The sequence below is a fragment of the Aricia agestis genome, chromosome 10, assembly GCF_905147365.1.
Source record: "Aricia agestis chromosome 10, ilAriAges1.1, whole genome shotgun sequence".
NCBI lineage: Eukaryota > Metazoa > Arthropoda > Insecta > Lepidoptera > Lycaenidae > Aricia > Aricia agestis.
The window spans coordinates 6,135,321-6,157,411 of NC_056415.1; the positions used below are offsets into that span (position 1 = coordinate 6,135,321).

At 37.1% G+C, this 22,091-nt stretch overlaps 2 protein-coding genes across 2 annotated transcripts; one reads left to right on the top strand and one right to left on the bottom strand.

Moving 5' to 3' along the window:
- Window positions 1-3,240: 3,240 nt before the first annotated feature.
- On the bottom strand, window positions 3,241-21,679 carry LOC121731376 (protein yellow-like). The gene is made up of 8 exons (XM_042120781.1): window positions 21,606-21,679; window positions 9,490-9,926; window positions 9,015-9,136; window positions 7,785-8,011; window positions 5,619-5,733; window positions 4,700-4,780; window positions 4,259-4,369; window positions 3,241-3,505 (listed from the first exon to the last, which is right to left on the bottom strand). The coding sequence occupies exons 2-8, from the start codon at window positions 9,917-9,919 to the stop codon at window positions 3,362-3,364; spliced, it is 1,230 nt and encodes a 409-aa protein (XP_041976715.1). The 5' UTR covers window positions 9,920-9,926; window positions 21,606-21,679; the 3' UTR covers window positions 3,241-3,361.
- On the top strand, window positions 12,211-12,900 carry LOC121731176. Its single transcript, XM_042120531.1, has 2 exons — window positions 12,211-12,274; window positions 12,335-12,900. Exons 1-2 carry the CDS (start codon window positions 12,211-12,213, stop codon window positions 12,898-12,900), a joined length of 630 nt encoding a protein of 209 aa, XP_041976465.1.
- Window positions 21,680-22,091: the final 412 nt, after the last annotated feature.

Below are 22,091 nucleotides of genomic sequence, written 5' to 3' on the forward strand. Positions count from 1 at the left end.
CACATTGTCCTACGATGAAATGATTTTATTTTTAACCATGAAGTTTTTTAAAAATGCAGTAACTATCCCATTTTACCGCCAAAAAGACATTATTGCTATATATATAGCAGTAAAATCACTTTTAAAACGGGCTTTGGCCCACCACACATTCCCACCACTGTATCTCCTGTGTCGCCAGGATCGACAGCGGTATCCAAGCACGAAAACCCTTTGATATGATCTCACGGAGCCCGAGGGACATGTTAAAGTTGTCTTGGGACCCGCAACGAAATTAATCAGAAGAAAAATTAAATTAAGAAATTTGAAAAACCCCCGCCAAACAACTTTAAAAAGTAATGGTATAATAATATATTTTACTGACTTTAAGTTTAAATAATTCCTAAGTGTAAAGTGATATTTTAGTCCATAATTGTTGTCACGGTGTGTCGGGGGACCGCCAACAGTGTATTTTGCATTTTGTATCGCCATGCCATTGTCTCGATTCGGTTCGCTGTGAAAACTATAATGTTATGTGAAATCAAACATCTACATTAGCGGTCCCCCGACACACCTTGACAACAATTATGTACTAAAATATCACTTTACACTTAGGAATTTAGAAACTTTCAGTGTTAGATAGCCCATTTATCGAGAAAGGCTATAGGTTATATTTTATCTCGCTAAGACTAATAGGAGCAAAGAAATAGAGGAAAATGTGGAAAAAACGGGGGAAATTATATGAAAGGGCTTATTTGAACGCGCTAATCTCAGGAACTACTGGTCTGATTTGAAAAATTCTTTCAGTGTTATATTTTGATAAATGGAAAGATCATAATATTATTATATAAGTAAGTTTTATAACAAAACATTTTTGTTTTATTTTTTTTCGCAATAATTCAAAAGTTATTTATATAAAAATTGAAAAACAAGGGCGTCGCCAGCCGATGGTGCAGGGGGGGGGGGGGCAAGTTGACTTTACCTACTACAATTAATAATTTTCTCATTCTCTACGAATGAGAAAAGTAGGTACCGTATGAATTGTAGGTAAAGTCGACAGCACATGAAGGTTTTCACTTGTACTCCGAGCCTTACATCTACAGCGATTGTAAAAACAGTATCTTAGTACTATATAAATATTCGGTGACAGTACAGAGTCCAATGTGTAAAGCTACGAGCACGAGCTAGAGACCGAGAGGGTCCGAGACAGGCGAGACGAGGCGAGCGCACCCATTTACACTCTAGCACTCGGGCCGCCTCGCTGTGTCTCGGCGAGAGTGTACAGCCGACATTAGCTTAATGTACACAACACACGAACACAAAAAAAAGATGAGTGAATGATACAATTCTCTGGCTCTGGCGTGTGCGTTGCCATGATTGGATACGCGACGCGCATGCGCAGTGAAATTCCTCGTAAATTCCTCTTAAATTTTGAGGAAGCGATAGCGGAAGAGGATTTTTTTATTTTTATTTATGAGGATGCGGTAACGGTTGAGGAACCCGAAATATTGTGGATATATAAGATATATATCCAACAATTAGTAATTAGCATAGACTATAATACTAGTATTTTATTTGTCTATGGTATTATTAGAATTAGCGAATTAAATAAAGAGGACAAGGTAACGTGACGGTAACCGATAAAATAATGAAAATAACAAATCTGGGATTTAAATATATTTTAATGAACTACCTAGGTGTAAAAATAATTGTCATCTTGTAACAATTCATGAATTATATACTTAATTAAATTTTCCAAGTCACACATTCACAGAGTCATCAAAAGTCTTAAAGGAATACTACCTTATATATACATATAGTTTTAAGAAAACGATTTAGGTATTATAGTCATCATAAAGATTTTAAAATAAAAATTAATTTTGTACTCACGTCGACTTCTGAAGGGCGATTACGAGATAATACCTAAAATATTCTTGTTTAATATAAGAAATAAGGCAACCTTGTATAGAACTATACAGGGTGTAACAAAAATAAGTGATAATACTTTAGGGTGTGTACGTGTTCCTTGTAGAGAGTTCACTGTGAAAGTAGCAGCGCTGAAAGACCAAAAAATTTTTTCACTATGGGCAAGGGTCCGAGCGTCACGAGTTTCCCTATACAAAAGTGAAAAAATTTTTTGGTCTTTCAGCGCTGCTACTTTCACAGTGAACTCTCTACAAGGAACACGTACACACCCTAAAGTATTATCACTTATTTTTGTTACACCCTGTATATTATGTATGATTGTTTTAAGGGCGAAGCCAAACGAGCGTAATTTGTGAGTTGTGACTTGTGAGTCGCAGAATTTCGGTTCGGCAGAATTCTGCTGCATTCAGTTTCATACTAAAAGCTAAGTCCTGTTTGATTCACACGAGCGTAATTTTGTGAGTCATGATTTGTACGACAAGATATTTACGCGGCAGAAATTCTGCGACTCACAACTCACAAATTACGCTCGTTTGACTTCACCCTAAGTTATAAATTATAGCGGAAATTTTATAGCACATTTTAAACAGGATTTAAAAATATTAGTTTCGACACTATTATATGTTTAATAGGCATATTACAGTAAGTAGGTACTATCAGAGAAGTTGATTCATAGGTAGATGACGGACCTACGTAATTTGGTCGCGTGAAAATATCAAGGATTTTTATAGTTACCTATTCACTTTAGGTGGTATGTAATCATAATAATTTCCCTAAGTTACTATTAGGAATTAAGTAGCATTTTTTTTAATTACTTATTAAATAATACAGTTCATTTGTGTTATTTAACTTTTATATACTTAACAAGACGTAGTTTATATCTCTGTAAGTATCTCCTATAAATTAGTAGTAAATTTTATTAATTAGCCTATTAATATTTGTACATATTTTATTATAATTTACATGGTAAGTTACTAAATAATATCATCTCATTATCAGATATTAGAAGCGGATAAAATATACATACACATTTATATAACATCGATAGTTCAAAATTATTTGTAGCAATAATCAAAATAATGTTGTTGGTAATTTTATTAATGAAATGTGAACGCTCAATGATTTCATTCTGTGAACGCTCATTCGACACTTGTTAAAATAAGTGGCTCCTTAATGAAAAAAATATCAATATGTCGCTTGATCAAACAAAGAGAAAAATTAGTAGGCCACATAATTTAAACATAATTTTAGATTTCCTTCTAACGACAGTAAGGCCCTCGCCATTCTTCTAAGAATGGACTAATCATTAACCAAAACTTATTTAATTCAAAGTTTTTATTTTGGCCGTAGTTATTTTCAATCCAAAATGGTAGCTTCTAAAACTACCGTGCTTACATGAATCTCTCAAACATAATCTCCAGCTCTAAATATAGTTTAAGTACCTAGTCAGTATACATTATTAGTTTTCGCAGGGTGTTCCCTTTATGAGATCCTTGGTTTTGATGCTGTAGATCATGTAGTTTAGCTCATTGGAGTCCAGGGAACGGTACACGAAGCGAGGCAGCTTGTCCGTCAGCAACCACAGCGTGCCTTCATCGTCCACCTGTGGGTGAAATGTACGCTTTACAATAATTGGTGTTTATTGTCATCGAAACAACCCATCACGCCCTCTGAGGATCGGTGATGGGTTGGGTTTAACGGGTGGGACATAGCAGGAGGATGATCCTCATGCCTCATGCATGTCTAGCTTTTTTTTCTATGATAATTAAAATAAGGACGCAGTAGATGGCTAACCATATTATACCAAAAATTTTTGGGCTGCAATTAATGACTAGAGAAAAAGATTTCAACGCAAGCAAATCCATGCCAAACGACTTGTGCTCTTCTTGATATTTTCCGTATGTACTCTTTCATATCTGACCAAATTGTAAATCAAAATTTGTCCAGAAGTCTAGGAACCTATCTTGAATTATTGAATACCATAAAATTTTACGTGAATTTTGAAAGGTGCTGCATAAGCCACAAGACCATGCACAGAACTTCACAGAAAGGTCCATATTCCAAATGCAGTATTTTGTCTCATCTCGGGGCTATATTGTACTCAAATGTAGGTACTATCAGAGAAGTTGATTCCTAGGCAGTTTTTTTTTTGCTGAAGGCAGGTCAAGTAGCCCTGATGTCACTGCGCCTCTTGAGGATCTATTGTGAAGTTGATACTAGGCAGATGGCGGACCTAAGTAATTTGGTCGCGTTACGTCAAACGCATCCGACCGATTACAGCTAACACATGAATTGACATAAGCCGACCAAATGATGTAGGTCCGTCCTATGAATCAATTTCTTCGATGGTCCTCACTTTCAAGTCGTTAGGGAACTCGTAGAGCTCGGCGTCGCTGAAAAGCAGGGGGTTGTTCTCCGGCGTGTACGGCTTGTTGGAGTTCCAGCACCCGATGCCGTCGCGGTTCACCTGCAAATTCACAAGTACTTTCTTTATTAGCTATCAAATTAGCGCTCAAATACTTTTTTATTTTTAGATACGAAGAATCTAAGCTATATAATGTAACTTCTTTGGATTGAAAATGGCCGAATCAAAATACGGGACTCTATCATTTTTACTGGGCGTTCTTTTTAATGTAGGAAAAAAGGTAGGTACGGACCAAATACTTGAGCAAATTGATATAAAAAATAAAGTCATCAGTGTCTTATGTTGAATTTGTGTTATCACTCCGTGTAAAAATAAGACCTCATCATTGTTACATAGTATGATTTAAAATTTAAATTAAATAATGTAACTTACCTGTGTGTAGAAAAGTACATTTGTGCTGATATCATAGAAGCTGGCTGAAGCCTGTGTGCCCTCTCCACGGTCGCCCAACAGCTGTAAAACACGAGCATTGCTATTATAAAATAAAAGGCGCTGGCAGTATAACTAGTGAGATGGTGCTATCGGCAGATGGTGGACATAATATGAAAGGTCGGGTTATATCCGGACTCCAGTTAATGTCACCGTAATATCCTTTCGTCTGGGCTTCACATAATAATTGATTTGCGCATGAAATAATTTATAAAGCGTTGTTAAATAAAACTAAACTCCATCAATATTATCTCCAGAATGTATTGTTCAATTTGCAGTTTTCCAAGTGTCTGGAGTCTAAATTCTACACGTACCTATTGATGGTACTTTTTATGGAAATCACTTTTAGGTAATATGCAAATTTTGAATGTTTTTACTGTGCTGATGCGGGTTAAATTATACCTAGATGATTATGACCATCACTTAAATGATTGATTGCGTACCTACATTGTTATCTCTATGGAAAAACCCAGACATGTTCCTGACCGCAAACAACTTTTTACAACTATACTAGTCGATGATCTTGAAAATTAATACCCAAGAGTACCCAAGATATAAAATTAACCTCAGCTCTGTTTATATGTGTTAACTTAAAAAATAATTAGGTATTAACCACCCCGACATATTAGGGAATTTCAGTTGAATAAAAGTATTTTTGATGGGGAGAGCAACGCACATTTTTTGTCCTTTTAAAAACTTGGAGTATGTAATATCTAGAATTTTTTTTAAATATTTTCGTACGAATTCCAACTTTTTGCGAATTGCAACGCGGTACTTTTCGGTCGGATAATAAATTTCATTGTGCTGTGTACAAAAATGAAGTTAGTGCTTTAGCCTTTGCTCGTATTGCTCAATATCAAACCTTGAAGTCATGGAAGGCCTCGTTCTTGTCGATGTGTGTGTAATTGCGGAGCAGCTCTGTCGATACGCAGAACTCCTTTGTACTGGCGAACGCGTGGAAAAACATCGTGCGGTATCTGAGAAAAGAAACATCCCAATATAGATTATTCCCCTTTTATACATGTCGGTTAAAATGGTTTTACTGTTGTTTCCCGCAACTTCAAGCAGGCTAAAACTATTCAATGTTCGTTCTCATGACTCAAAGAACCTATGACTGACTATGATATTTAGACGTGGGAGAGCCATGCTTTGGCACGAATGGGCCAGCTCGACCGGAGAAACACCACGTTCTCACAGAAAACCGGTGTGAAACAGCGCTTGTGCTGTGTTTCGCCTAGTGAGTGAGTTTACCGGAGGCCCAATCCCCTACCCTATTCCCTTCTCTTCCCATCCCTACCCTCGCCTATTCCCCTATACCCTCTAAAAAGGCCGGCAACGCACCTGCAGCTCTTCTGATGCTGCGAGTGCTTTGCTTTCCGTCAGGTGACCCGTTTGCTCGTTTGCCACCTTATTTCATAAAAAAATATATAGTAGATTGAGTTTTTACCCTGAGGGGATCCACATCTAGCTAAATATTAATTACAAAACTGTTTCGTAGTAACTTACATTCTGGAATTAATAAAGCTATTTTATTAACTATTAGTTATTATTTTTAACCGACCTCCATATTAGTTTGAGTAGCCAAAGCGTAAAGAGCTAAAGGCAGACAGAAGTATTTATAATATTGATGGCATAAAAAACAAAATGATTTTATAAAATCATACATAAATAACTAGTGTTTACTTAGAACCTTAATGAATAATTAATTATTGTATTGCGAAACGAGACACTTAGAGATAAAGGAACAATAAAGTAGAAATACGCAATTAACGTCACTAGAATAGGATATAATCTAGATTCTAGAATTCAAGGGTCACCAATTAGTTTCGCTCGGGGTCCGTTTTAAATGAAATAAAATGACCTTCGCGGTCCGCACATTAAAAAAATTAAGTAAACAAATGTAATTATGGAAATTACAAAGATATTTGTATCAATGAGAAAAGTGTCAATTTTTGTTGCTACATGATGTTCATCAGTATGTCGAGACCGAAATTAATTTTTAACGAAGTTCATCTTCGAATATGCTTGGTCCGCACACAATAGGTCGGCGGTCCGGATGCGGACCGCGGTCCGCCATTTGGTGACCCCTGTTCTAGATCTTATAGTATTAAATCTTGTTTGGCTGATGTTAAATTAAGAACTTATAAATAAGTTACATTCCTACTTTTAAGTGTCTCGTTAATGTCACTTTGTTACTTTTTTAATGTAATTAATTAGAATTACTTTTTACAAAACATATTATAATAATATTATCTTCTACAAGTAATTTATGATCTCATATTTCTAGTATGAAAGGTGGCAAAAAACCTACAGATTCTATCATATATATCTACAATAACAAAAATTTCGCAACACTTATTTACTTTACATCGTATCAATGAAAGTGCGTATTTATATTCGCCGCACAGCCAAGGTCTCCACTCACCCGTTCTCGCGAGGTTCGGACAGCGCTAGCCCGAACACGCCATCTGTCCAATGGAATTATATACCGATGACATTGGAGGAATGTTGGGACAGGCGCTAGGAGTGATCTTGATGTTCCCGTGCCATATAGGCACTGTTGGAGTACCACCGAGTTGTAGTGGGTCCTTCGTATCCGTGGTATGGTTCGTATCCGCCCCCAATCCCCCGCGGAATACAAAACGGCATTTCGCGGCAAAAACAAGATTCTTCTTGCTCCACTTTCCCGTTCTCGCGAGGCTCGGACAGCGCTAGCCCAAACACGTCGTCTGTCTTGTGGAATTATATAGAATTCCACAAGACAGACGACCGATATATCGGTGACATTGAAGGAATGGTGAAGTAATGGTGGGACACGTGCTAGGAGCGGTCTTGCTCTCTGGAGTATTGATGTCCCCGTGGCACTGTTAGTTGGAGTACCACCGAGTTGTAGTGGGTAGGTTGGGTTCCAATACCATCTTTTCACGCGCAGCGAGTCCTTCATATCCGTGGTGGGAGCCTCCAATCCCTCGTGGAATACGAAACGGAATTCGCAGCAAAAAAAAAGGATTCGTCCGGCTTCACTTACCCGTTTTCGCGAGGCTCGGACAGCGCTAGCCCGAACACGCCGTCTGTCCAGTGGAACTCGATACCGGAGACATTGAAGGAGCCAGCTAGGGGCTCGAAGTGGAAGTAGTGGTGGGAGACCCGCCAAGAGTCGTCCTGCTTGAGGCTGTATACGACTACGCCGTAGCCTCCCAGATCTGGGATGTAAGCGAACGCGTTGTCGCACGTAGCATTATCTACGTCTACTATCTGAAAAAAGAGGTTATGTAAGGTTGAAAAAGTTATGAAAAAAATATACCCTGGGGGGGTCAGCCCTGCCTGACCTATGGATGCGCAAGGTATAAAGAAAATTTCATTATTTCATATTCTTCTGATCTTCTCTTCGAAGATCTTAGATTAAACGTCACAATAAAATTTAATATTATATTTACTTTACTCAATTGATTGGCATCTTAAAATCCTCAAAAATTACCCATTTGATAATTTCAAAAACTGCATAGAGAAAAAGACTTCAACGCAAGTGGAGCCTCGCATTTTTGTAATTTAAAAATAATTATTGTACTATCAGAGAAGTTGATTCCTATGCAAATCGGGGACCTAAGTAGTTTGGTCGCGTTACGTCAAACCCAGCTGACAGATCACAATTAACATTGAATTGACATATTCGACCAAATAACGTCGGTCTGTCAATTGCATAGGAATCAACTTCCTCGATGGTACATACTCTTGTTTGCTTCCTATGTTATGTCCATATAATCCATATCCGTACTAATATTATAAATGTGAAAGTATATCTGTCTGTCTGTCTGTCTTACATAACATAACATACCCACTTTTCATCCCGGAAAAATGTACGGTTTCCGGGCCATAAACGTATTTTGGCACAACGTACACGTATTTGCGGTATCATCTATTACTTAATAATTTTATATGTTGTATCAAAATATTTGTTCTGTGTTATGGTGACATTGAATTTTAGGTAACCTGATTAAAATATATGAGTATTATAATGTTTAGTTTATTATGTGGATATTAAAACTTTGTATTAAGTATAATCTTATATATAAAATTCTCGTGTCACAATGTTCGTTCCCGTACTCCTCCGAAACGGCTTGACCGATTCTCATGAAATTTTGTGAGCATATTGAGTAGGTCTGAGAATCGGCCAACATCTATTTTTCATACCTAAAATTATTTATATGGCAAAACAACGTTTGCCGGGACAGCTAGTAATTTTATATTATTTACTCACGATGTTGGCGAAGAATGAATCTTCTTTCATATCAGTGACTTTCAAGTAGTATCGGTGCAGCAGCTTGTCGGTGTTCAAGTCGAAAATAACAATGGACGGACCGGTTATCTGGTTTGGAGATCCTGGAAACATTAGGAAACACATTTTAAGCTTGAATTGAAGAAGAAGAAGAAGAAGATGTCGGCTAACGGCTATACCCAGTCGCGATCTTAAAACTTGCAAGAAGAATCTTATGACACCACTCAAGTTTATCTGATCAAACCCTTTAGGTGATATAAAATACCCTTTTCCTACAGTAGGGTAACTAGGTGAACTTTTGCGAAATTTCTATAATCTTATTTTAAGGATTTAGAAACACGACATTCGTTCTCGTCGTAAAGACTGGGAAAATCCTATATCCATAACTTGCTATCTCATTATCCAAATGAGATAAGCGGAGAGATGTACGTGCTAAAGCGAGATAGGTATATCTTACCTAATATATCAGCCAGGCCCGAGTCCATCACCCACAGTCTGTCGCACGCGTCCACGAAAACTCTGAACACGGATACGATGGAACTGTTCGAGGGGATCTCCTTTGCTGTATCCTCCACATAGTTGTCCTTCAAGCTGGGATAAGGCTTCAGTGGCTGGTCTTTAGCCCCATCTATATCTACGTAGTTCAGAGAAGATACCACTCCACTCTTCCATCTGGGAACCGTAACGAAGAGTTTATTCTTCCACCTAGCGAGACCCAAAGGAAGATTGTGCTCGGGTAGAAAATGGCGGCTCTTGATAGCGCTCTCTCTCTGCGTAGGGCTGTCCCAAACGTAGTCCACCTCGTTCCAACCGAACCTGAGGTCCGGAGTAGCAGCCCTGCAGCTCAACACGCCCGCTAGCACCACAATAACACTAATTGCCCTCATTTTTTACCTGAAACAAAAGGTAAAATCGTATCAATGCCTAGATATATTAGAAGTGGCACTTGTAATTTCGCTCTCACGCTTTTTTCAAAAGCGAGCGATCTCGACACAAATTGTTGAATAAAAACTGACATTGTACCGCACGATTATATAACGATACATTGTTAGTGTTGCAAAACATGTGGATGAAACTTACACGAAGGTGCCAGAAAAATCATAATAAGTAATAACTGTACTTACTGATTTACTTTCGATATAAATTAATTACTGTCAGTGTTAATAAAACTATCATTTAGTTTAGGCAATACATCATCTTTATTGGGTTTCAAAAATTCTAAAGTTTCTAATTTTTTGCGTAAAATATGACTTAATGTCATTTTGGTATATTGCTTAGAGGGATATTTATTTAAGTATTTTTCTTGTTGATCGCTACAGAGTAGACAGAATTATACGCTATATATGCCAAGTTTAAAATTTAAAAGATGAATGAATAAACTGGAATAAACTTTTCTGATCTGTATACTATAATTCTTATGACTTCAGTCATTCAATTATTCTCAATCAATCAATTACTTCATATAGAAATAGAAACAAAACATTCGAATAAAGGCCATAGCTAGGTCACCTAATGATTAGGAGCAATATCTTTTTATCTCGCTTGTTATGTATGAAGGTTCCATGAGAACTATGGTGTTACACAACTGGGGTAAAACAGTATAATGGTGGTAGATTGATAGCTGATTATCTACCACGTAAGCCTTATTGTTTATTGATGTGTACAGTGTATATGTGTTAGGGCCAGTCCACACTGAAATGAGATGCGGATTACTATCAGTAACACTGCGTCATGCGTGGTAGAAAGAGATGCAGACCTCTTCTTTTCACCTGTTTGACAGTCAGTCTGCACATATTGGCACGTTGGCAATTTAAGCTCTCAGAAAAATGAATGTAGAAACATCATTTACACGCACACGTAAACATAATTATTTGTACACACAGATGTAAATCAATTCTGGTTTCGTTTTACAGCTCGGGATTGTTCCTCTATTCCGCTTGGCATATTAACGTTATGGTTGCAACGATACTAAACGATGCAAAATTTAAATGTCAAGAAGAGTCCCGTATTTCGGCATGTTCATTTTGTATCACTTGAAGCCGCAGGGGTCACCAATTAGTTTCGCTCGGGGTCCGTTTTAAGATATGAAATTACCTTCGCGGTCCACACATTTTATATAAAAAAATTATGAAACATAGGTAATTACGGAAATTTCAAAGGTATTTTTTAGTTATTAATGAGAAAAGTAACCATTGTTTTTTAGGTTATTATCTCTCTGAAGTTTGGAGTGAAAATATATTGGTGCAAGCTATAGATTTTGACATTAAATCCTGGAGATGTGGAAGTCCTAAGATGAACAAAGATCATCTTCGAACATGCTTGGTCCGCACACAATGGGTCGGCGGTCCGGATGCGGACCGCGGACCGCCATTTGGTGACCCCTGCTTAAAGCCATTGCCAAGTCGTTTTGTCAGGTTTCAGGGTGTCGCTTAGTTAAAGTAAACTTATGAGTTAAAGTTAATCGTGGATAAACATAATGTCTTTCGTTCATCGCATAAAAGAAAGAGAAGAAATGATATTTTGACAAACGGTTAGCCCGGATTTGTGCAAGTGTGCTTAACAAGTAACGGCTGGACTCTACATAATATTACATACGGTCATTCAAGGTTAGCCACACTCTAATCTAGAACTTGGTTATGCACAACCTTACAGCTGTACGGTACGGTACAACATCTTAATATATGTATAGAGTTTTGACTATAACTATTGTTATAGTCAAAACTCTATTACTAAAATTAGTTATTACTAATAACTCAAAGGTGACTGTGTGACTGACTGACATAGTGATCTATCAACGCACAGCCCCAACCACTGAACGGATCGGGCTGAAATTTGGCATGCAGGTAGATGTTATGACGTAGGCTCTACCTCTAAACCACCGGATTTGGCTGTGGTTGTGAGTGGGACTTCAATAAAAGTCACGCCCACACTTACCTATTTGGGACTTGTCCTCGACGGTCGATGGTCCTTCAAGGAGCATTTTCGTCGGCTCTTTGAAAGAACCACCAAGGCCGTGGGGGCCTTAGCCTCGCTGCTCCCGAATCTTGGGGGCCCAAACTTGGCATGTCGGCGTCTGTACATAGGTGTTATTCGTTCCATGTCCATGTATGGCGCGCCGATTTGGGCTGGGAGACTGTCAACCAGCAACAGGCTCGTTCTGGGACGCCTTCAGCGAGTGATGGCGACGCGGGCGGTGCGCGGGTATCGCACCATCTCCCGAGATGCGGCTTGCCTACTTGCTGGTAGCGTCCCATAGGACATTGACGCAAGGGCCCTTGCCGACGTTTATTGGCGTTGCGCAGCAGTCCACGAGGGGGGCAGCAACCCCCTACCGGACGCCGTGCGTCGGTGGAGGGCTGAGTCTAGTGAGAGGTCGTTAGACCTCTGGGCGGAGCGGTTGGAAGAACCGCTGGTAAGCGTCGCCCTGATAGAGGCAATCCGGCCACTATTTAAAGAGTGGGTGAACCGGAAACACGGGGCACTCTCCTTCCATCTGACGCAGATGCTCACCGGGCACGGCTGCTTCGGTCAGTATCTGTGTCAGACGGCTAGGAGAGAAAGTGACACAAGGTGTCACCATTGCCTTGACGAAAGGGACACGGCCGAGCACACAATGACGACGTGCCCTTCCTGGATGGAGCAACGTACGGCCCTTACGGCCGTCATTGGAATGGACCTCTCGCTGCCAGCGATAATCCGGGCAATGCTGAGCAGTGAGATCGCATGGCAGGCAGTAAATGACTTTGCCCAGGAAGTCATCACCGCAAAAGAGGAGGCCGAGCGCAGGAGAGAACAGGAGGCGCTCGACCCTTTGAGACGGCCGAGGAGAAGACGCATGCGACGGAGTGGCCGCGGCGACTTACATTAGCCGGGTACTCGGGGCGGTGGTGTGGGGACACCGCCGCCCATTGCACCGAGTCCTAGAGAGAGAGCTGTGATGCGCAAGGTGTTCCTGCGCATCGCGGCCCCCCGAGTAGCGGGGTGGTGTCGGGTCTGTAGATGATCGCTGATAGAGTTGCGGTAGGTTCTATCGTACCCGCAACTCTGCCTTAAGCGATGAGTGGAACACCATGGGGTTTTAGTGGGTAGCAGGAGTCCCACATACCCCAGCCGATATCCCCAATTTGCCGGGGATGCGTAAAGCATTTTCCCATGCTAAAAAAAAAAAGGCTCTACCTCTAAAGGGATAAAATAGGGGATGAAACTTTGTATGAAATTTTGTCAATTTTAAACCGATCGGGCTGAGACTTTGCATGCATTGACTGCTACTATAAGGTAAGCATCCCCTAAGAAAGGATTTTGATAAATTTCACCCCTAAGGGAATAAAATAAGAGATGAAACATTGTATACATAATAATACTTCCTAACGCGAGCAAGGAGATCGGTCATCTTGGCGTTCATTGAGAGAGGCCTATGTCCAGCAGTGGACGACTATAGGCTAATATGATGATGATATTATGATGATGAACGCGAGCGAAGCCGCGGGCAAAAGCTAGTTATGTTATAAAACGTTAGATACCTAGTTGTTACGGTTACCTTTTTCATAGTAATCGAAAAAAAATCAAACGTTCTTTAAATCTAATAAGTATTAACGATTAGACCTCTAGTTATTTAATCTAGACTTTATTTTATAAATCTAGTTTACTTTTCATTTTCAAAGAACTCTAGTCTCTGCATTATGACAGGCGAAAATTATTCAATCTTTGGATTACTCCTAAGTACAAAACATTAAAACCACTATATATAATTGATTGTACTGTCGGTTCTTGGTGGAAATTGATTTTAAGCACAAATAAAACACAATACTACGTGCCCTTTTGTCACTATATTCATTAATTATTACAAATTTAACTTAAACACGACCGGTTTCGTATACTTAAATCAACTGACACCATGATGATTTATATCGAAACCGGTCGTGTTTAAGTTAAATTTGTAGTAATTAATGAATATACTTAGTGGAAAAAGTGCACGTAATATTGTGTTTCATTTGTGTTTAAAACCACTAGTATCCAAATAATGTTTACCAACGGATTTGGAGTTTAATCATGCATGGAGGACGAAAAAATGTTGCCTGTCACTGCGTCCGGCTCCTCGGCTGTAAAGAGTTAATTTGAGTGGTTAATCTCAAATACAAATTGTTTATTGACTTCGGCCTTTTTTGGCACACCAAGGACTTAGCGTCATTTCTTACGTTTCAAATTGAATGCAATCGGTACCCAGATTATATATCTGACGAGCTTTTGCCCGCGGCTTCGCTCGCGTTAAGAAGTATTATTATATACAAACTTTCATCCCCTATTTGAACTCCTTGGGGTTGGAATTTATCAAAATCCTTTCTTAGCGAATGCCTACGTCATAACATCTACCTGCATGCAAAATTTCAGCCCGATCCGACCAGTGGTTTGGGCTGTGCGTTGATAGATCACTATGTCAATCAGTCAGTCACCTTTGAGTTTTATATATATAGAAGAAGAAGAAGAAGATATATTCGCGGTACGATTGTATATAAAGATGTATAGTATCTACCTATATCAAGACGTGTTTGATCAGAATTCACAACCGATGACCAATTAAGTAAATAAAGAAGGTCATATCGCACGTAACGATCACTTTCATTCATAAAACAAACAAAAGACATAAAAATATAAAAAGTTATGGGTGATAAACTTTTAGTGGGTTACGTATAGTTTAAATCATTATATTTACTAAGAAACAGTGATCCTGTTTATTTTAAATTTGAAATAGCCAGATACTCCACGCAAATAAAGCCTCGGGCAGAAATTAGGTAGTTAGACATGTATTTACCAGCTTCTATGTACCATCTTCAATGTATGCATCCATTACAAGGCGCAATTTCGACACTAGACTACCGAATTTACGAGGCCAAATAACAGACGGTTAAATTTGCGTTAAAATTAATCCCGGCTGTCAGAGAAGAGTTGCGCACAATAATTATAATTAATGAATCATTACTTAATTAATATTGATATAAGAAATCTCGCGTTTTATTTTTTCTTATTTTGTTCGCAGAGAAACGACTGCCGATACCAGAGGACGTGGTCATCTTTTAAAAGAAGGTAACACAATTTATTATACTCCGTTTCAAATGATTTCAATTTAAAATTCATATAAAACTCTACATAGTAATCAAATGTTATTGTTTATTTTAATAGCGCTATATATATATATATATATATATATATATATATATATATATATATATATATATATATATATATATATATATATATATATATATATATATATATATATATATATATATATATATATATATATATATATATATATATAATATATATATATATATATATATATATATATATATATATATATATATATATATATATATATATATATATATATATATATATATATATATATATATATATATATAGTTAAGTTTTATTGGATGTCCTTAGAGAAAACATTCGGACTATTTTATGAAGTAAGAATTCTAAAAATACTAAACTTTCAGTTTAGCTAATGACAGTAGCCTAGTTACCTCATCTTACTTCTAATTAATAAGATAAATAGTACTCTGCATATAATACTTTCACTAGTAACGGAAACACAGAAACCCCGTACTGATATTTCCCGGAAAAACTGGTTTAATATTTTGTAAATATTACTAACTACTTAGACTTTAACTAGCATAATGTTACTAGCTATACTACAGCGGACGAATCCATACTTAGTATTAGGTAAGTGTGTCTGTCTATCTGTTATCTCTTCACGCTCAAACCACTGAACTGTTTTTATGAAATTTGGTACTAAGATACTTTGAGTATGTAGGGTTCCCGTGCAATAAAATAATTTTGCCGCAAAAGAGTTGCGGGCGTCGTCTAGTAATATTACAAATTCAAATTCTTTATTAAGCATACACTAATATTATACTTACAATAGTATAAAAGCTAGTTAGCGTACATCACGCTAATATATAATAGTAACTAGCTATTTGACCGAGCTTCACTCGGTATTCGATAAAACATGAATAAAATGACATTTTCTAAAAATGATTCCTAGCTAGATCGATTTATCGCCCCCAAAACCCCCTATATACTAAATTTCATGAAAATCGTTCGAGCCGATTCCGAGATTCCAATTACTTTTTCACTTTTGTATGGGCAAGGGCCCGAGCATCACGAGTTTTTCCATACAAAAGTGAAAAATAAAATTGGTCTTTCAGCGCTGCTACTTTCACAGTGAACTCTCTGCAAGGAACACGTACACACCCTAAAGTATTATCACTTATTTTTGTTACACCTGTATATACAACATTTTTTATCCCGGAAAAATGTATGGTTCCCGTGCAATACATTTATCGCGCGGGAACCGTACATTTAGGCGCAACGGAGTTTCGGGCGTCATCTAGTTAATTATAATGTAATATAGAGTATATTATATATTATATAGGACGTCGTGGACTACATCAGTAAAGAGACATCCCTCCGCCTGAGGGTCGAACGTCTGCAGTCTGCAGTCTCGCCACAAGGTCAACTTCAGTTCCTTTGTGGTACTCTCACCACGCATCTTCTCCCGACTTTTGAAGCGGAGGAATTCTGGCTGACTGATGTAGTTTACCGAAGGTTCCGGGGGAGACTCCGGAATGAAGCGAACGTCACGTCGCCGTTAATTCGTGATAAAGTGTAGTTATTAAGATTAATATATGTATGTTAGACATTCAGGTATATATTGTATGGGCCTACGTAGCCTGATTTAAAAAATAAATTAAATATATTATATCTCCACAAAACAATAACCGTTTACCGGAGTGTTAGTGAAGCTTGATTTTGTTTTCAATTTACCGTTCACAAGTTATAGATAGCGAGTATTTTGCCGCCTTTCCTTTCTGTGTTTATTTATTGCAAGGACTTTTTGATATTCAATAAGATTTCGTTAAACTTCATATTTTTCAATCAAATTATAAATTCATAAAGGTTTTCTGTACAAATAAAACACAATAATTAATTATATGTTGTATATTCAATTATTGATGATATTCAATTATTTTAATTTTCGTGGCAAGTGGGAATTGAACACGTGTTACCTACTTTGCACAAAATGAAGTGTTGAGATTTTTTTTTCAATATACCAGACCCACCATCATCTCGAAACAGGTATGACTATTATGACGATTATGATTTATGACCTACTATCGGAATAATTTATCTTAAACATTTAGAATGTTTGAACAAAGTCATTAATGGAAAACCCCAAACATTTGTTTGTTATCCACTATCCGGTATTGGCCCATGACGTAGGTCCTTTCGTATGCCACCATTTACTAGAAATAGTTAAGAGACCATAAAAAGAAATGTCATCATAACAATACTACTTAATATCATATTATCTCATCTATATATATAAAAATCAATTGCTGTTCGTTAGTCTCGCTAAAACTCGAGAACGGCTGAACGGATTTATCTTATCTTGGTCTTGAATTATTCGTGGAGGTCTAGGGAAGGTTTAAAAGGTGAGAAAAATTCGAATAATTGCCGGGAAAATCCTCAAAACAGCATTTTTCTATTTCCCATACAAACGTTTTCTAAATAAAATGGAGAGTCAATTTGTAATTTATTACCGCTGCATAAAGTTCAAATTCGCGTGCGCGTTGGAGGACCTAATATCGCGTTCTGAAACTCAACAAAAGTGAAAGTGAATCGCGAACGCGACAAAATTGCATAGTCTCAAAATACATAGTACATAAATAAACACAATTTTAGCTAACTTCAGTTGTTACTCTGTCCGATTATTTTTTTATTTTAGCTAACTTAAGTTGTTACTCTGTCCGATTATTTTTTTAATAAGACTATATAGAAATCGAAAGATAAATCTATATATATATATATAAAAATCAATTGCTGTTCGTTAGTCTCGCTAAAACTCGAGAACGGCTGAACGGATTTATCTTATCTTGGCCAATTTTGATGAAATTTTTTGTGTGTGTTCGTGGAGATTCGAGAATGGTTTAGATTTACAGTTTGGTCTACTGGAAAATGTTTTTTCAATTAATTTCTTATTTATAAGGAGTTGCTGATTTTGGAATGTTTTACATTAGATCCGGCGGACGGCGCTATCATCGCATTCAATATTATTCTATTTCAATTTTAGTTTGTCCTGACAGATGGTGCTACGATTAATTTGAAAAAAATTTTGTTATTCAATTCATGTGCTGATTAAAATATTAAATAAATAACACATAGGCTACAATTTTAACCGACTTTCAAAATGGGGGAGGTGTTATGTTCGTTTTCTTATATTCAACGATTACTCCGCCGTTGGTTAACCGATTTTCAAAATTTTTCTTTTGGTATATAGGGTATCATCCCAATTTGGTATTATATTCAGAAAAGTGATGATCTGATGAAGGATCCATAAGTAATCGAGGGAACTCCTCAAAACTTATAGGGAAACATATGGTGACTTCGGTTTCGTGAGAAGTATTCTAAGCATATGCTACCAACAAGTAAGATTTTGCACCGAGATATACCTGGTATACTGTGGTTCGGAAGGTGCTGAGAGAATTCCTGATTCTTTATAGATACAAGTTTGGGAGTTTCGGCGTTGTTTTAAGAACAGAAAGCATATGCTACTATGCAAATTACATTCTTCATCATCATCATCATCATCATCACTACCATATCATAGTCTTTTAGATCGAGACTCGAGTTTGTCAAGCGATAATTAAAAAAAATCTATATCTACCTAATATTATAAACCTGAAGAGTATGTTTGCTTGAACGCGTCAATCTCAGAAACTACAGGTCCGATTTAAAAACTTATCTCAGTGTTAGATAGATCATTTATCGAGTAAGACTCATCATTTATCGAGAAGGTTATATTATATTATTACTCTAAGACTAATACGACAGAAGAAACTCAGGAAAATGTGGGAAAAACGGGGGAAATATTTTTTATGGGAAAATGTACCTACGGATTCTGTAAAATTTCTAATTTACGCGGGCGAAGCCGCGCGGGACATCTAGTATTATATAAAATTCTCGTGTTTACAGTGTTTGTGCGCGAACTCCTCCAAAACTGCTCAACCGATTTTAGTGTAATTTTATATATTATGTACATTCGTTAGGCCTGAGAATAGGTTTTTATCTACTTTTTATATTGATTTTGAACAATTTGCTGGGTCAGCTAGTATAATATTATTTTCTTTAATAATAATAATCAGTAAATGTTTGGCACTTTATTTATTCCACGATAACCTTATACTTATGTATTCTGTCGCAATGAAACCATTATATTTTTCCCAAAACTCAAAGTATTTTTATTCTTCATTGTAAATTTCAAAAATTTTACCTTTCGGTTCAGTGCCTTAAGAGACAACAGATAGGTCATCAGTCATCACTATCGCATTCACAATAAGATAAAAAATAGATTTGCAAAATACCTTTCCTCATAATATTATGAGGAAAGATATGCGTGCAGCGTGGGGTATGCGAACTTTTGAGGTATATTTTTCGTCGATTGATTCATGTTTTGCAGAAAAAAGTAAAAGTGTTTTGAATGGAATTTAACTACACAGCTATTATATAGATAAGACAAATATGGCTCGTGGTTTTTAAACTCACATTAATCTATACTAATATTATAAAGAGGTAAACTTTGTTTGTTTGTTTGTTTAATTGTAATGAATAGGCTCAAAAACTACTGGACCGATTTTAAAAATTCTTTCACCATTCGAAAGCTACATTATTTACGAGTAACATAGGCTACTTTTTATTTTGGATAGGGTTATATAGGGTTCCGTAAGATATTTCAGTTTTTCGGAAACAACCAGAAAATTTACTTATTTTGCGTACGCTGCCTAAACTATAAAAAAAAGATAGAACCATACAATGTTCTAAGTAAATGTAGATCTTATAAATATCTACAAAAATGTCCGCGACACACTATAGCTATCTATGTCAAGTGAGGCACAACAACCATTTTTTTATTTCAAAATCTTAATTTTTTTTTTGGACTACATTTAAACGCATTTATTTTACTCATGCTAATAATCCTTATCAAAATAAATAATTTCATCACTAAGTACAGTTTATGTAGATTATATTTGCTCTTTGAATTATTAAAATTTGACGTTTGATTTAGAAGTTATGGCGAAATTAGAATATTGCGATTTACGCCCGTTTCGAAGTGGGCGCTACCAATGCCACGGAATAGATAATAGTACAAGTACCAATGCAGGGGTGCGCATTGTATACATTGAAAAGGTCTACAGAAAACTCCGCGATGGTATATTTTTTTTATGAAATAAGGGGGCAAACGAGCAAACGGGTCACCTGATGGAAAGCAACTTCCGTCGCCCATGGACACTCGCAGCATCAGAAGAGCTGCAGGTGCGTTGCCGGCCTTTTAAGGGGGAATAGGGTAATAGGGATGGGAAGGGAAGGGAATAGGGGAGGGTAGGGAAGGGAATAGGGTAGGGGATTGGGCCTCCGGTAAACTCACTCACTCGGTGAAACATAACGTAAGGGCGTTTGTGCACTACACGGAATTTTACCATCCGGCGCGGTGCGGCATCTCGATTTCCTACCTTAATTATATGGCAAACGTGAAAGTTATGAACGCCGGACGGTAAAATTCCGTGTAGTGCACAAACGCCCTATGCGCTGTTTCACGCCGGTTTTCTGTGAGAGCGTGGTATTTCTCCGGTCGAGCCGGCCCATTCGTGCCGAAGCATGGCTCTCCTACGTATATCTCTTATAGATATATCCCACAATAACATATTTTTTGACATTTACTTTTAACTTCAAATAATGGCTAATCTTCGAAGATTTTAACCAATACGGCAATAATTCTTATTCAATTAAATACTTTAAATACATTATAGATTATGGCCTTTTACAGCATAATTATTACGATTTTAATTTTAAATGAATATTTTCGACGAATGCGGGCCACGGGTAGTAATAAATATAAATTACTTATTTAAAATCAAACTACTGAATCGATTTTAATCATTTTTTCAGTGACTTAGGCCACAATTTATTTTATACCCGTGCGAAGCCGGGGCGGGTCGCTAGTAAAGCAATAAAATTTTAATCAATTCGAAGTTCGGTATGATATGTTATAGAAACTTTATGAAATAACGCTCGAATGCTGATTACTCAAGTTAACGTAAGTTACTTAATATAAGTAATTTAAATTACTGAACATAACAGAAAACATTACTTAAGTCGTTTAACGGCAATACACATTAAATATAAAAATATGAATGTAAGACATTTCGCACGTTTTATTTTTGCAATTATTTGTAACGTGGTTCCAAAAAATCTTCCACAATAGGATATTGACACCCATTTTCAATAAAATAAGGTATACAGTAGAAAAACTTGCAAACCATAACTATGCAAACGTTGACAAAGAAAATTGTGCTAATAACACATGTCAATTTTTCAATTGTACGTTATAATTTTATTCACTTTTAAATTTATTGATATTATGTCACTGATAAAACGATTTTTAATGTATTGACATCCACAATATTTAATACACAATACCGACTTTCCGTTTTTCTCTACACTTGTACTCACGTGTGGTGGGGTTGGAAGTGACAGGTCGTGTCAGGCGGGGCCGCGCAGACCGACTAAACCGATCGAGGCCTCCGCTACCTTTATATTGAGTAGCTTTCGCACTTTACCAGTGTTCCATCAGGATAGGGACTGTCACTGACTTTATTCAGGACTAGCTGTTGCCCGCGACTTCATCCGCGTGGACTTCAGTTTATAGCGCGCGGTGTCAACAAAATTGGTGTCAAATTTAAAAGCTTTTCACCCCCTACAACCCCTTTTTCCGGTTAAAAAGAAGCCTATGTCCTTTCTCAGGCTTTAGACTATCTGTGTACAAAATTTCATTACAATCGGTTCAGTAGTTTTGGCGTGAAAGCGAGACAGACAGACAGAAATACTTTCGCATTTATAATATTATAGTATAGAGATCTAAGATAATATCAATTATTGTACAAGGGGCACAGGGCATTTGTACACAAAACCTACTAATATATATTCTGTGACAAAACA